This window comes from Accipiter gentilis, chromosome 21 (assembly GCF_929443795.1).
Source record: "Accipiter gentilis chromosome 21, bAccGen1.1, whole genome shotgun sequence".
Lineage (NCBI taxonomy): Eukaryota > Metazoa > Chordata > Aves > Accipitriformes > Accipitridae > Astur > Astur gentilis.
The window spans coordinates 4,364,434-4,381,315 of NC_064900.1; the positions used below are offsets into that span (position 1 = coordinate 4,364,434).

At 47.9% G+C, this 16,882-nt stretch overlaps 1 protein-coding gene across 1 annotated transcript in view; it reads left to right on the top strand.

Annotated features, from left to right (window-relative positions):
* Positions 1-6,449: 6,449 nt before the first annotated feature.
* Positions 6,450-16,882, top strand: part of IGSF11 (immunoglobulin superfamily member 11) — a 107,358-nt gene continuing 96,925 nt past the window's right edge. Inside the window, exon 1 of the mRNA XM_049824857.1 lies at positions 6,450-6,592. Within this exon, the coding sequence (XP_049680814.1) occupies positions 6,514-6,592 (79 nt within the window). The 5' untranslated portion in view covers positions 6,450-6,513. The remainder of the gene's footprint in view (positions 6,593-16,882) is intronic.

The window sequence follows — 16,882 nt, forward strand, 5'->3', positions numbered from 1 at the left end:
CAGACCCAGAAGATGCTGAGCGCTTGTCCCATGAAAGCACTGACAGACAGGAGCGAGGCGCATGCTCCCCAAAATTTAACAGTCACTTTGGTGTGGTGGTAATAAGTAGCATTATGCCTTATAGGTGGGAAACCTTGCCCAAATTGACCTTTCTATCTCATCTATGGATACACTGCACTGTGAATACCAAAAATCTGATCTCTCTCCTGCCTTGGTCCAACGGAGTTGCTTTGCTCAGCTGCAGAGTGACATGGACAATATTGTGGTCTGAGCCAAGCAACCCTCCCGAATTGGGAGCAGCCGTGAGGGTGCCACAGATACCCGCATTGCTCTATGGGCTTGGCAAAATTGGCGTTTGCCGAACGTGGCAGTCTCTGCCCTGTGCTCTCCAGACTGTCCTGCATATCCCCAGGGTTTTCACCATTACCTGGGATCTCTCTGGCCTTTCTAGATAACTTATTGGATTAAAAGTTGTCTTTGCAAGTTATAGATACAGGCACCGTTAGTGACACCAAGATTAAGCAAAGTGGCTGTAGGTCCACTAGTGTGAGGATTTTAGCTGCTTGTCTTCCCAGGCGCTCTATTCTTTTATTTTTTAGTCCTCACAGAAAAAAGCGAGTGGCTGAAAGACATTATGTGTGGTTACTACTTGCCAATGAACATCAAACAGTTAAGAAATGCAGAAAGCTGCAATATCTTTTATTAGACCAGTGGATGTAATAAGGAAAAAACAGATGAGTTTTCAAGGATGGAAGCCCTTCTTCAGGTCAATGTGCCCAAAAGCGTGTTGGTATTTTTCAGCTACATCAGCTGGTCTAGTAAAAGTTATTGCTTCTCTGTAGAAGTTATTGCACCTCACATATCTTTAGACCATCACAGCCACAGCAACACTGCTACTAAACAAGATTCTCGAAGACCCATTTTGTATCCCAACTGCAGGAGTATGTCCACATGAGTCTTAACTTTAGTGTATTTCTTCTCAATTTTGTCATCTATTTATTTTCTGTCACAGCTGTGTGTAATAAATTCTTGGAGCAGTTCTGGAAAAAAAAAGGAAAAGTGATTGATTTCCATTTTCTGAGCTTTATGGGGTGTGCTACTTAGAAGACTTGTCATTACCACCATTTGCTGGTGTTTAGCGGAAGATTTAATTCACCTACTGTAATGATTTGGGGAAATCTGTCGATGTACAATTTAGAAAGTTATTATGTAAATGGCAGCGTTATGAAATGCTTTTATGTGGATGCAGCATCCACCATTTGCTAACAGGGGTGGCAGCATGTGTCTGACAGGGTACAATGGACAGTTGTTAACCACAGCAAGAACAGCGTGTCCAAAGAAAAGATTTAGTTGAAGCCTTGGGGAGCAATTTGTTCCAAACATGTCTGCGTAGACTGGGTTGGGGGGAGCGGAGTGAGAAGGAGATGAAGAATTTCAAAATGTTGAATAAAAAGCTTTGGCTTTCTAGATGTAGGCTGAAACACAGGAGGGCTCTGGGCAGGAGGAGGGGAGCAGAGAGGATTTTGTAGCTGAGGAGGTTTGCTTTTACTGTGGGAGCAGCCAAGTAAAACTCGGAAGATGTAGAAAAGATGAAGAGAATTGACAAGATTGTGGATTAGCTCAGAGCATATTGGGATGCTCCAGGGATGGTCAGGAATCAGAGGTGGGATGCGTAGAAACGCATTTCCCCCCCCCCATGCTACTGAGGAAAGGAGCATCTTGCAGTGCACTAAGTAAAGCTGGTGTGTTGTGGGTACTATGTGCCTGCGATGGAGAAACCAGACAAAACCAGCGTGCCCACGAGGGTGGAATGGTCTAGGGGAAGCAGTGCCTCAGCCCAGCTCCTGGGTGCTCGCGAAGTTTGGCCGTATGGCTCGCTCCCCATCAAGTGGGGATGGGCAGAGAGAGCTTGCTCTCAAGGTGAGGGTCAAAGTGGCCCCAGAAAAAGAAACAGCGCGGTGTCCTACTTCGGCGCTGCAAAGTTTGAAAGTACGCCTAATCCACACGGGTTTCCATGGACACATCGGCTCCTGCCATCTGGCATCGAAGGAGTGCGGAAATTTGCCTGTTGTTTTGGGGCTGGTTTCACTTGGATATTCCCAAGGTCTGGCCGCGCGGCTGACATGTAAGCGGAGGTCGTTGCTGTGGCAGGGATTGAGTTATCCCGACAGGCAGCGCTTGCCCGAAAGCCTACGTCGGGAATGTATCGGACTCACGGTGCCCATGTTGGACTCTACCTGAACTCTGGACAGTGAGGGCAGATGAGGGTAAACTAGTAAATACCCACTTCTCCCAGGCCTGAGGCTCCTGCTGATTCCAGTACGTTGGCCTTCCTAAACTCAAACCTTTGTGTTTGGGACAGTATTCCCATGTAACCATCCCTGTGGCCAGGAGGGGAGAAAAAAAATAATCTCCTGGGATAGATGAGTTGACGGGAGTATTGCTGTTTCTTCTGGTTAGTGACATCTGTTTTGTATACACAGGCGTTGAGCAAAATAAATCTAGGGTTTTGTTTTATTGTTTTTATTGAAAAGGTACAGAGATGGTTAATTGGGTGTATCTCTGAAGGTCTGTCATATTTCTTCTCAGATAGGATTAAAACCGTTCAATCTGCAAACTCTATTTCCTCTGTCAAAAGGAGATAACCAATTCCACAGACTGAAGTTATTAATGATCAACTGAGTGAATTTTATCCATCTCTTTATATCTTGGAAGGACACTTCACTGAAGCTGATTTTGATCAATTTGTAAGCAATGTCACCTTCAATAAATTCCCATTTGACAATAGATAACCCAGTAACAAGCTGGGAGACAGCAAAGGTGATGTAAGGCTTGGCATCTGTTGTAGCTCTTGAACCCAACTGCATCACCACTGGTTTTTTTAGAGCCATGTTAAGGGAAAAAGTGGGGGGGGGGGGGGGGGGGGAAGCATTGTCCTGGAAAAAAGCTGCCTTTTCAGATTTGATTTGGAAAGATGGTTTTCCCTGAGACATGAGAATTGCATTACTTATCATAATTCTTTCAAAAGAAAAAGCAGGTGGGAGTGGTTTAATTTTTTTCCTCTTTCTGTCCTTGCCCAGCCTAGCGTGTAAAGTCTTGGCAAATATCTTGGCCACTCAGTTTAAGGATCCCATGTCTGCTCTTGTGAGCAATGTAACGCAACCGAGTCCTGCAGTGGTCACCTGCCAGCAGCCGACGCTTGGGATATCGCAGATGTATCTCCTCTATCCACGATGTGCTAGTCCATCGGTGCTAAGGAAGAGGTATAGATGCTCACTGGTAGGAAAAGAGAGTGCTGGAGCAGCAAATATGTGTCTGCTTGCAGCTCTAGCCTCCAACCGGCTGGAGTGTGCTGCATTCCCTGAATAAATGGTTGACATAAGGCTAATATTTTGGGGAAGGCTCAAGGGCAACTCAAGTAGAAATTCAGAGTTCCAGGAACAATATCTCCTCGTCCACGTCCTTTCTGTACAATCTGCAAGCTATTTTTGGAAGTGGTGGTAAGGTGGAGAGGGAGCCAGGGTGAGAGGACTGACTGGTGCATCTGAAGATTATTATTCCCTGTGGCTGCTCCATCCTTCTGGAGCGTGGCCACAGATTGTTCTTGCAATTGCTGCGAGAAGCAGCTAAAGTCACTTGCTGTGTCACTGTGTTACGTGGGTATGACATAGTATCTGCTGTGGTGATGGGATCCTAAAGGTGATTAAAATACTCCCTGCTCCTACCAGCTTGGGTCAAAAAGGAGTCGTTCGGGTCCGTTCTGGGCAGAAATGCTTTCTCTGACCACCAGGCTCCTGATTCACATTATGCTCGCTGCGCTCTTTAGGAAGCACATTAATTCAGCCACTGTACAGGGCGAACTGATCTTTGCTGTTTACCTGCCAGCTGATGCACAGCAGGTCGCAAGGAACAGTCCAAGGCGAGCCGGGATGGCATTTGCCAAATGCAGTGTGTCCTTATACTAAAAAACACACTTATTTCCATTAGATCAAGGGAGCTTCCAAGTCTTGGCAGATCAGGAAAGCAGTGCAGCAGTCCTAGGAAGAATATGCAGTTTTTCTGGTTTGTACTTGATTTGTCTTTGCATCTTTTCGTCCCCAGAAGTTTTCTGAAGGAGTAAGGGTGGTGGCAGGCTGTTATGCCCAACATGCTCTGTGCTCTCTGCCGTTGACTTTGGTGAAGGAGGTTATGTTTGGTGAGAAACATTCGAGAACTCTCATTGTAGTTAGGAGCGTGGACATACCCATTGCGTTCCCCCAGGCGGTCACTGTACGTACCCACGAGGATGGGGGTCTGCCGGAGCTGCTTCTGAGCAATAAGAACGTCATGTTCCTCTATCCTTTTTCTGGATGGAGAATACAGCAGGTCGGCTGAAGGAAAGAGAAGCGGTCTGAGGGAGTCTGAGAAAACTTCAGTCCCCATATTGCCGGAGAATGAGGGAAGCAGCTGGGCTACCACTCTCCCTTCGGTGCTTTTCTGAAGTGTGTTATGCTTCAGCTGCTTGAGCCTTTGCCAAGAGCTGGCTCCTTAATGGAGCAAAACTATCTCTTAGCCCGCCTGCCCGTGGCAGGGCTGGAGCGGAGGGTATTTTTGCAAGAGCGCGAGACCTATGAGACTGTCCGTGTTGTCAGGTTTGATGCCTGAGGATGTCGCAGCAGGCACCGACACCTGGAGAAGAGACTGGGGCTGCATTCCCTGGATCGCTGTGCGGTGCCTTCTCTCCCCATCGTACCACACTGAGTGAAATCCCAGCCCACGTGGGAGTCAGCAGGAGTTTTGCTGCCTGATAAGGGCGGGTCAGCCATTGCTCCTCATAAATAGTGATTTTTATTTTTTTTTTCCCCAGAACCAAGAAAATCAGTAAACCTGGACTGTTGGGGTGACACTTTTACCTAGTCCTCTGGTAGAAGGGTGCCAAAGCTTGATGCTGAGCAAGGCAGAGCTTAACCTAGGCTGGTTAGATGGCAGCTGGTTTCCCACTTATTGATTCCACGGGCATCAACTAACCTTTTTCATGTTGCTTAAAGGAATTTCTGTTCTGCTACCCCAGATGCTTTTCCCTGTCATCTTCACTTCCAGGTGCAGCTCCCACCTTGGTGGGAGTGTGGCCACGTAAAGGGTCAGCGCAGCTTTTGAGGCAACTGAGGAGGTAGAAACCTGAGAGGTGCTGGGCATGGGGATGCTCCCAGGGCTTCTGGCTGGGAAGAGAAGGTAGGGAGAAGCTTCAAGGTGGGTTGACCCGCCTGCAGGATGCAAAGGCAGCACGGCTGTGCTTTGGTGGGAAGGAAACTTTGGGTAGGGGAATGAAGCAATGGTGCGTTTTGCGGAACTGTTGGGGGACTCTCCTAGCCAGACTGCTTATTTTCACAAAGCAAAACTAACGTGGTCAGACTTGGACAGGGAGCTGGCTCTGTGCGAGGAGTTGGTCTGTGTGAGCTCTGCTTTGAGCCTCTCCATTGATCACCACCCTAAATTTGGAAGGGGCTCCTTTTCTCCCTTTCCACCCTCTGCTTGCATGCTGGATGCTGGGTTTTGACTGATTTTTTTTTTTCTGTGTAGCCTTAAGGACTGCAATTAAGCTCACGACCCTAAACGACACAACTTGTTGGTGACTCTTGTGTTATTGTGGGGCCCCAAGAACGGCCTTGCTTAAAGGAATTTCTGTTCTGCTGCCCCAGATACTTTTCCTTCAGAGGTATCTCGGTCTGGTTTTTAGATGTGGTGAGCGCTCACATTCATTTACAAAAGGGAATTAGCAGAGTAAGGGCGGCTCATACCTTTGAACAACAAGCCGGCGATGTTTATACCGTGTGCTGCAGCGGTGCCCGGTCCCGTGCAACCCATCCCAAATAATTTGCTTTGTGCTGCCTCTCTCTTCTTCCCTGCAGCTGTAGGCAGGCCCTGGAGAGAAGCAGCACCCCCCCCCCCCCCCCCCATCATGCTGAATCTGGAAAAAACTGTTGGGGTGCAATCTCCAACCTGTACCGGACCGCAACTCCTCACCTTATCCCGCGTAGCATCCTTAAGGATGCAGCGGCACCGGGTTAACGGTGAGGCTGGGGGGGGGGGGAAACCCCCGAATTAGTGGGTGGCCAGCGCAGAGAAGGAGGGCTGGTGGGATGGACCGCTGTTTGCTGGGACGGGACGTGCGGGGGCTGCCAAGCCGCAGCCCGGCGGGTTGCGGGGGCGGCTCGGGGCCGCCAGGCTGCGCTCTCGGGCCGGTCGCCGTTCCCCGCCGCCCTCCCCGGGGCTACTTACCGGGGCTTTGGGGCACGGCGGAGCCTGGAAGCGGGCGGTCCCGGGGATTGAAGCAACGCTGGTCCCGGCATTATCCCCGTTATCATCCCCGGTGGTACCTGCCGGGGGGGGGGGGGGTGGGGGGTGGGTGGGTGGAGGGAGAAAGGAAAAAAAAAAAAAAAAATAAAGGGAGGGGGGGGAGAAAAAAAAAATAAATTTTAAAAAATAAAGGCAGGGCTCGGCGACCCCGCTCTGCTCCCCTCGCCCGGCCCCGGGATGACGCGGCGGCGCCCCGGAGGTGGCGGCGGAGGGAGGTGGGTACCGGTAGCCCTGGTAGCTCTTCTGGCCCTGCGAGGTGAGTTTTGCTTTGCACGGGTGGGGGGGGGGGGGGGGGGGAAACGGAGCGCGGGAGCCACGGACCGACCATCACCCGTGGGGTGGGGTGGGTGCCGGGGATGGGGCGGGCGGGGGGGGACCCCCCCGCCCGCCCCATCCCCGGCACCCACCCCACCCCACGGGTGATGGAATGCGGCGGTGGGTGAGGGTTTTATTTTTGCAGGCAGGCGTGGGGAAGGAGCGCTGCTCCGCTCGGCTCCTTCTGCTGCACCATCCTTACTATTATATATATATTTTTTTTATTTTTATTTTTTTTCTTACGGTGCTGTAAAACTTGCTTTAGGCTCGGTTTTGTTGTCCGGGCCTAGCCCCCTCGATAAGCTCACCTGGGTGGGAAAACTCTGGTCTAACCTTCAGGCCCTGAGGCAGTGGGGAACTTTCTGCGGAGATGGTGACAGGCTGCCCCTCTCTGTGTGTGTGCCCCCCCCCCCCCCCCAGTGGGGTTCTTTCCCTGGTCTCCTCTGCCTTTTCCCAGGCTCCTTCAGCTCAAAGTGCCTACCCTTGGGGATACGGAGAGATGGAGAGCACTCCATCACCCCCCCCCCCCACCCCCAGAAGCCTTTCCGAAATAAGGTGCGTACCCCCCCGGTTCCTCTGTGTGGAGAAGGAATAAATTGCATGTGACAGATGCTACTCGCATCACTTGGTGCATTGCTGGAGATGCTGTGGTAAGGGCAACAGGAGAAACTCCAGAGCGTAAAACGTTGGGACTCATCTGTTGATCAGGTGGCAACGTCTTCTTTCAAGGAGTGCCAAACTTTAGAGCAGGCCTGCTCCGTCACCTTTTGTCGAGGTCTACAAGACAATTTTCTTAAGGTCTGCTCCTTTACACAGAGGTCTGCCCAGCAGCGAGCGGTTCTGAGCCAGCCGGGCACGGCCGCTGCCTACCTCTGCGGCTGGGAAACTGGGAAACCTCCTGCAAGTGAGCCCTGAGAGAGCAGGAGGACAGTAAAAAATGACGGGCTTTCCCCCAAGAATACCGGAGATCTCTCGGCAAGGTCTGGGTGAAATTTTCTCGCGGTCTGGATCTGGATGGAGTCTGCTGCTTGGGTAGCAGTGCCTGGGTCTCGGTGCCCTGCGAGGCGCAGCGGGCCGTTCCTCTCTGCCCTGGACCCGCCGAGAAAAACGTCTTGTGATGGACGAGGTGAATTTTCACAAATGCCTCGGCCCCAAAAGCACCCTGAGCCCCATCCTCGGGCAACATTTGGGAGTCTGAGTTGCATGTGTTAAATGGAAATTGCACCTGCTGACTTCAGAGAGATGAAATGTGGGGGGGGAAAAAGTTTATTAGCATTTAACTGAAAGAAATTATTTCAGCTGTTTCACACTTCATGCCATTTCTTTACTTTTTGAACTTTTCTCAGTTTGGGAAGTGAGTTCAATGACTTTCAGGTTCTCAATGCCACAATTTTTTGTCTGCGGACATTGCAAAGGTGTAACTGTCTAGAAAGTTACTGTGCCTACTGCAGTTAGAAGCATATAAGTGATGAAGCGTTTCTGTTATGTGATATCACTGCTAAACCATGTAACAGTAACCAGATTTAAGGTTAAAATTTAAAGGGGTGTTTAATTCTCTCTTCAGGCAAAAAGATTGACTCGATATTTAATTTTGGCTTTTTGATTGAGGGCAGGTAGGGACAACGACAATGGAGAAGACTGGGCACAGGAACACAACTTTCCATGAAATATTTGCAATAGTGTAATAGTTTTTCTTGTGCTTTCCTTAAAGGCTTAAAGATTACCTGAATGAACTATCTGTGTCTCAAGCTTGGGGTGTTTTTCTGTCTTGGGAAAAGTCTTTAGAAGGTGGTGGTAGATGAAAATAGCTGTGGTACAGTTACTTCTGTGTTACACAGTATGGCCATATTTTCACTGGTTCTTGAATTTGAAAAGAAAACCCTGATAAGGTATAAGGAACAGACAAGACACTCATGAAAGCTGAAATAAAATTGAGAGATTTTTTTTTCTAAACAACATTTACAGAAGATCAGCAAGTGTATTTCTGCTCTGGGTTGCCAAGTCTGGTAAGGAAGAGTGATTTTTTTTTTTTCCTTTTTGAGGCTTTATATTGGTTTAGAGGATAGAGAAGAAATATGATGGGGTCACATGCAAAGTGATACCTAAATGGAAGGTGAAAGGTTTAAAAGTTCAAGGATCAGAAGCTGTAAGAGTGTATATACAGAAGAAATACTTATGTCCAAACAAATGAAAAGTGCGGTGGAGGAAAGGTCCCTGGAGGTCGTTTTGTCATTCTTGCACTTTATGCCTATGATAAAATACAGTCAGGCTTTGTAGTGAAATGTCAATCAAGTATTATAGTCCCGTTTTCTTATGTTGTTTTGCAATTTGTAGAATAGCAATGATTCTTTTTAACTGGAGCTAGACGACTGCTTTCTTTGGGCCTGTAATACCCATGTTTAATGCTCTTGGGACAGGGGCAGTGTCTGTGTTTTCCCTCTAAAGCATTATGAGCGTAATAACTTTTGTGGAAATAATATTTTTCAGGCTCCCTAGAGAAGTTTAGGGAAAGATAGGAGGGAATTCTGTTTAGAACTTTGAAACCAAACCTGTGATTGCAAGTCAATCCTGTTACGTAGCCAGAAATAGCACGCTGCAAATTGTCAGATGTGTTAGAAATCACACATCGGGTACAGCTAAACTGCAGAACCAACTTTTTTTTAACTGTATGGCGTTTGGATCCTGTGACATAGTATTGCAACAGGTGAGATGTCGGCATGCTAGAGTCTGTTGCAGCTGGATTTTGCAAGATTGGGGGGTGGGGGTGGTGCATGTGCATGCCTGGCAGTATTGCATCAGCGCAACAGCTGGTCTGCAACTTTTCACGCAGGTCGGTCTTTCCAGTCCTCAACTGAATTCACCCTCCTGCCAGCCTGAGGTTATCACAGCTGAACCTGGGTGTTTAAGTTTTGGCCTTGCAGCACCCTTTGGGTTAGCCCATGTATCCTTTCCAGCCCTGCACCAGGTCCTTGGTCCTAGCAAGAGAGGACTGTGGCAGCCCTTTGCTCTTGCTTTTGCATTTATTTTTTTTTTGGAACAGATTGCCGTTTGTGTCAAGCTGTGTGGTTTTGTGATGTGTAGATAAATCATTTTGCTCGTAACCTGACCTTGGTCCCTGGTGGTAGGCACAGATGCATTAACTACTTCTTTTGTCTCTGAAGTGGGCACCCTTCCCTTATTTTGGAAACTGATTCTTTATCTCTGTTTCTTCAGTATTGCCTCAAACCCAATTTTTCTTTTGCAAGATTCCCTTCTCTCAGGGATCTCAAAGTGCCTCGAGAACAGCTATATTTAGCCGCTCAGTAGCGATATGGATATACAAAGTATGGTATAAACAACTCATTAAGAAACTTAGAAATCCGTTTTCCTGCCTTCACTGGGGAGATGTGTGGGGGTTTTTTATTATACCAATAGTACAGATGGAGAAAGTGAGGCTCAGAGAGGCTTCGTGACCCACTGAAGGTCAGCGGCTGCTAGTAGTAGTCTTGAGTGTCTTGGTCCAAGCTGTAACCACAGGAGAATGCTTAAATTTATGCAGCAGGTTAAGCAATACTGTAATGGTACTCTTTAGGGATGTTCACTACTAAATTGTGGTGAGTCATCTATATTTAGCAGGATGCTACTATCATTGTGCTTTTTAAGTAAAGTGCTTTTAACACAGTTTATTTCAAGGAGAAGTGCATGCACTGAAAATCTGTTCTTTGTAGTTTTCTCCTCGTGGAGCATTAATGCTGCCTTCCCTTTTGTAAATGTTCAGAGAGAAATTTAGCTCCTGGTTGTTTAACAGACAGTAGCGTAACAAAGACAGTTCCCTGCTTAATACTACCTTGTGTTTGCACAGTCATTTACAAACATTAACTAATTGAGAGCCTCCAAACTTACTTTGTGAGGACAGTCAGTTTGATTTATAGCGTGGAAAACCAAAGTGTACAGAGGTGAAATGATTTGCTTGCTGTCAGGTAGGACATCTCCCCAGCCTCTCCTTTGCAGAAATCACAATTACAGGGCTCCTAATTATATGCCACCCCACTCTTCTCTCATGTTTCAGGTCTAATGCACCAGAGAGAGAGCACAATATTATTAACCATGCACAGTGAACTGTTGTGGTTGTGTTTTTTCCTTATATGTTTTAATCTCTTTGGTTTTGGAGGTCACTTGTGTCCATTCTGGCTCCTGCCTTGTTTTTCATTGCTTGAGCTGGGCTGAGGACAAATGCTTTCTTTCCTCAGGATTGAGGAATTTGGCTTCGTTCTGAATGGAAATAGAAGTTAAATGCTTTGATGGTTTTGAAAGGAAATTTTTGAGAGGAATTCCATCTTGGGACAACCAATATTGTATTTCTTTGTGGAATTGTATTATTACTATCATATAAGAAAATACCCTATGCAAAAAGTGATTCTGATATGAAAAGTCAAAACTTTTCATCCCAAAGATGCTTAAGTCAGATGTTTCTGTACTTATGACAGTTTTCCCCTGTTTTTTTGAAACACAGTTATGATTTTACAAAACATCCCATGTTTGATAAGGCTTAGTTTAGTGGAAGCAGCTACAGTAAAAGCCTTCGTGGCTGCTATTTTTTATATCTACAGGGCATTTTAAAAACAGCAGCAGTAAAAACCAACTTGCAGCAATCGGTGGTATCTGTGTACAGTCTGTCCACTATTTTTGCCACCTTGACATACGTATGCAAACACCATGTACATGGCATTGGCCGTGTCCTTTCCTTACCCATCATGCTGTAGAACACTGCTTCTACCAAAAGAAGCAGGATATCGTGTATAAACTAAGACAAGTTTCTATTTAAGAAATACAGCCCCTCTCTTCATCTTTGTTTCCCCTTTTGGAGCAGTTGCTGGAGAAGTCGGAGCAGGACTCGCAGATTGAGCTCAGTCTCTTATTACTCGTGCACGTGCAGAGCTGCAGCTCTCCTGGCAGCGCAGCAGTACTGTGCATTTGCATACCTGCGTGAAGTTAATTTCAAGTGTAATTTTGGTATTAGATTGATTAGATCACTTGGGGATAAAAACTTGTGCATTTTTTTCTCACATCCTCACGAGTCACCCTAGCTCTGAGAACGCGAGCTAGATGGTGTTTCACAAGTATCAGCAGGAGAAAGCCGATGTCTGAACTCTGCTTGGTTACATCTGGGCTTTGGTGTTACTCAAAATGCCAAAGCCAGGAATGTCACTTGGGGGGGAGGGGAATGACACTGTTTACAATGTGCGGTGCGTTTCTGTCCAAGCAGTGCTGGGTCAGGTCAGCCCGCTGGTCTGCAGTGATGGATGCTTCGCCGGGGGCTGCCGAAACCCCCGCAGTGAGCAGTGCCAAACATTTAGCAACGAGGAGTCTGGTGCCGTGCCAGTGCTACAGGTTACCCTAGAAGGAGGTCGGTGTACGCATCGCTCCGGACTTCAAAGCCTACTCAAGCCAATGTTCTCTGAATTTCAGGCACTGTCCACGCTCCACTTCCTTGCCATAAAATGAACCGAGTCAGATATTCCTCCTGCCAAGGCAAAGCAAATAAAAAGTCCATCCCCTCCCTTTTCCTCGGAGAAGCCCCCTCTGCTTGCAAAGCGACAGGCACCAAACTTTTCCCCTTGCCAGGAGCGAGGTCAAGCTGGGGTAACCGAGTCCCCTCTTGCAGCCTCTCCAGTTTTTTTTTGGGGGGTGGGGGGTGGGGTGGGTGCATGGTCCCACTGGGCACCCAAACCTCAGCTTCCCAAACTGTGTGGGCTGTCTGGGCTCGGCTCTTCCCCTGCCTGGTGTTTTAGCAGCATCTGCCAGGAGCAAGTGGGTTGGTACACCCTCTCTGCGTGCCCACTGGGGAGATTACTTCCTAATCCTTGTTAATTAGAAGTTGGCTAATGCCTGGAAGCATGAGGGTGTAGTGCTGCTATGCTTTTTTCTTTTTTTTTTTTCTTTCTACCTGATGTATCTGTGGATGTTCCAGCATCCTTATAAATGCACCGGCCTCTGATTTCTGCTGAGCTCTTCACTTTATGATCACATGGGCTAATCATTCCTGGTAGTTAATTATGGGCAGTCTTTGAATAAGCAGAAAAAGTAAAAACAGAAAAGGAAAGGAAAATCATCACATTTTCCTTATGTCTGGTCACATTTCCTGCTCTTGTGTTGTATTGAACAACCATTTGTCTTTCTCTTAAACCAACCTAAAAACATAGAAGGGCCTGTTTCACTTCTTCATACCCCTTTGATAACTTCTATCTACCTCCTTTCCAGGTTAAATTGTCCCAATTTTAACTGTGCTTGACCAGTAAGTATTACTGACTGGTGGATTTGGTATGCCTTCTGTGTTGTCAGGTGTGCCATCCAGAAGTAACCGCAGCAATTCCAGCTGAGGGTGCACTGTCAGTGTTCACAGTGGCATTTTAATACTTCCAGCATCCTTTTCAGCCTCCGCCTTTAGACATCCTAACAGCTTGCTTGCTTTTTTGACCACCGTTGTATGCTGAACAGATGTTTTCATTGAGCCGTTCGCAGTGATACCAAGATATTTTCCTCAAGTGATTACATTTGAATTAGAGCCCCATGGTATATGAGTAGTTCAGATTATTCTCTCAAGTTCTTATTACTGTCCATTTGGTAACGTTGAATTTCATCTTGCATTATGCTGCCCACTTGCCGAGCTTTGTCAGATCCCTTGGAAGTCTCTCTCAATCTTCTTTTGTCTCAGCCAGCCCAAATCACTTCGCCAGCTCCCTGTCTCTCTCCCAGATATTAAGGAATAGATTAAACCACCCCAGAGCTGGTATGAAACCTGGGGGTAATCCCTTGTAATCGGGGCCAGAGAAAGGGCAGGGGGAGAAGGGCTCCCGTGCCTGGGCACCGAATGGTGGGGCAGCAGCTCTGGGTGTCATGAAACCCACCTGGGGGGAAGGCAAAGGGGGGGTTCCCCCCTCTGGCAAGCAGAGGATGGGGCTGGCACCAAACTGGTATCCTGCCCGGAATGGTTTAGCAGGTGTGCTTTGAAGTGACTGAGAATTAATCACTTAGTCCTGTCCTTTTTCCTTCCAAATTTGAGTGGACTGAAAGGCCACAAGTTCCTCTGAGCAGAGAGTAAACTGGCTTGTCTCCTGTTGTGTACTTTTAGGGGCTTAGGGAATTTGACCAGTTTTACCTATCCCTGCGGACCCTTCCAGGTTAGCCTGTACCCTCTCTTAGGGAAAGGACTGCTAACTTCAAGAAATACCTGGCTTAGCAAGAACTTTCACGTCTTTGCTAGCGGCGCAGCCACTTGAGAAATGTCATTCCCCTACTGTTCAGCACTTCTGGTCTTGTCCTTTGAATATATTGAAATGATTGTTTGTTTTTTTGACTTTTGCAATTTGGCCTTCAGTTCTGTTCTCAGCCCTCCTAGCTACCATCTTACCAAGCAACTGCTTAGACTGAATGACTTCTTGTTCCTTTTGTTTGACCACAGTGTGCTTTTTTGCTTCTCAGCAGGTTTCTTTTGTTATTCAGGGGCACTGACTACCTTTTCAGTGACGATGCTGAGATTGCTTCAACACACCACCATACAGAGTGTAACAACTTGAATTCCCCTGCTTTTGAGGTTAGGCTGTTTTGACCATTTTTGCTTGTAATCGTCTTTTCTAAAGTTTAAGAGGCATGATGCAAAGTTCTGGTACTGTTTTCCTCAGAAGGATGCTAAATTTGATTATGTAGCGGTCAGTGTTACTTTGACTCAGGTTGCTCTTTGCATCAGTTGCAGTGTTTTAGCTTGAGTGCCCTGGGACTGGCTGTTCCAAGCCCTACCTATGCTCTTTAAGACGCTGCAAAATTGTAACCTGCTGTGACACTTAGCTCATTCCTCTGTGTGTTGCTGAAGTAGCTGGTTTTTGCTGTTTTCTTTGACTTTGTGGTTCCTTTGCTTTCACTCCGCGTTGTGCAGTAGATATTCCCTTCCTGATTGGGAGGCCAGTGGTAAATCCAGGCTGCTGTAGTGAGATTTGGTGTTTAGTGAACTTTTCTCCCTCTTCAGCCTTGGCTATCTAGATGGGATCTGTGCGTTACTCATCTTGCAGTTTGATATCTCTGCCCTTTTGCCCGTGCTAGATTTCCAGGCAGGACATTACTCTGAATTCTGCAGCCATGGGCCCCCGGACTACGAGAATTTTGGATGCTTCAGCCATGGGTTATCGTGGCGATTTCATCCCTTTCCTGTACTGTATAAAGTGGTTACTGCATCGTGTCGTAGGGATGGGTTCGCCGCAGGCTTCAGCATCAAACCTGAAGTGCTCCTTGGAGCCCTTTGCTCCAGCTTCACACCGCCTGCTCCGACCTGTGTTCCCACGTGGTCTATCGGCATCAGCCGCACTCTATGAAATGTTTGGTTTTGAAGCCATATCCCAGAAAATACACTCCTGCTTCTTGGTTAAAGGGTCTCTGTGCATCGCTCACCCTGCTGCCTCTCACCGCCTGTGCCAGTGAGAGGGGCCTGAAGCTCCCAGTGGATGGGATGGGTGACAGGCAGACCCTGGTTTTGTGTTTGGTTTTGTTTTTTCAGCGAAGCCCTGTGAGAAAAGGTGCCAGAGGGCTTCTGCAGGGTGCTGCTGGGCTTATGTGGCTGCTGGGCTGCTTCTGTAGCTGAATGTGTGTTGGAACTTCGCTGTCTGACAGGCTTTCATGTCTGAATGTCTCTTGGTTGTGGAGCTGCTAGGCTGCAAGCCCGCTTGGTTTTCTGGCTGTGTCTCGGGAGCTAGTGGCTCAGAGAGGTTGAGAGGACCTTGGCTACTTGGCAGAGGGACAGAATAGCCTCAGTCTGTCTGCAGAATCATCATGTCCTTGGCTTGTCAAGGGCAGCCCTTCCTTTTGCCCCTGAAACAGCTGGTGTGCCCTGGGCCCCTATTACGGGACTCATCCGCAATGAGCGCTTCCCTCTCCTGCGCTGAAAATGCCACGGACACAGAACGTAGGTTTGTGTTTCTCAGCTGCGTGGAGTTGCAGCGAGGCTGGATTTTGCTTATTCTTTTGGGGAATGCTCTGTGTTAGTTCTTTAGTAGCTTTTTTTAATGCATAGTCTCATCTGCTGCTCTACCCTTATTCTCAGTGGCTGCTTAAGATTTTTTGTAAGGCTGCATTTTGGCTGTCAGTTGTCCGTGTATCCACAGAATAGGTACAAGATGGGTAGGCTTCCCCCACCCTGGTCCCCATCCTTCAGCCCTCTTGCTCTAATCCCCCATTTCACCCTCCCTGGGTGCTCCAGCCCTGAGCCAGAAGGCTGAAGTAGAAGGGACCGCTGCAGGTGAAAGAAGGGAGGGAGCTGAAGCATCCTACAGCCACCGGCTTGTGTTGCATCCTAATTACAAATAGCCCTTCTGGCGTCAGCAGTTTGTGGGAAATAATTGACAGGAGGTGCCGGCGAGGTGCTGAGTCAGAGCGAGGTGTGCTTGCCAAGTCACTGCAGCAGAAGGAGCCCGCTCGCCTCGCGTGGAGGGAAGCCAATGGACGGTGGGTTTCCTAGCTGCCTTTTGGGCCTCTTTCTTTCCTTTTTCTGAGGCTGCAATCAGGCAGCAGTGATGCTGTGTATGTAAGGGAGAAACTAGGTGATGGGGGGTGGGGGGAGCTTTTTTCTTTTTTTTTTTTTTTAAATTGGCTGTCAGCACTGGGGATTAGGAAATGCAGGGTCTGTTCCCACCTGCTGCCACTGGGTCTCTGTGCTGCCATTTCCATGCTCTGAGCAAGTAGAAGAGGTAGAAAACATATCTTGGGGGTCAGGGACAAGTGAGTGGCCCTAGTCACAGGTTGATGCCTCCTGGGTGAGGAAAAGGAGTGTGTGACACCCTCAACCGGGCAAGGCGGATAGCTTAGCAAGCCAAAAAAGCTGCAAAATAAAATGACTGAAAAGGTGTCTTGGCTTGTCCTTCCTGAGGGTTGCTTCTGCTGCAGCGTCCTACCGTTTGTTCAGGGGTTTGAAATGAATCGTTTGACGTGCAGGAAGGTGAGTGCTTGTCCTGTATACATCCAGCACCTGATGGACCTCCAGGTCAGGCTCGTGAGAGCTTTGCTGTGTACTCCTGACCTTCTTGTGTGGCTAGCATCAGTGTTTATACCACAGCTGAATCTGTCCCGGAGATCTGGCTCCTTTTCTTTTCCTTGCTCCAGGGTGGCTTCAGACTTCTCTGTCTTTTTTTTTTCCCCTCTGTAGCACAGGGTACCACTTTCCTGCCTCGGACAAAAGTCGGTAGTTGTTTGCACAGTGATCTAAATA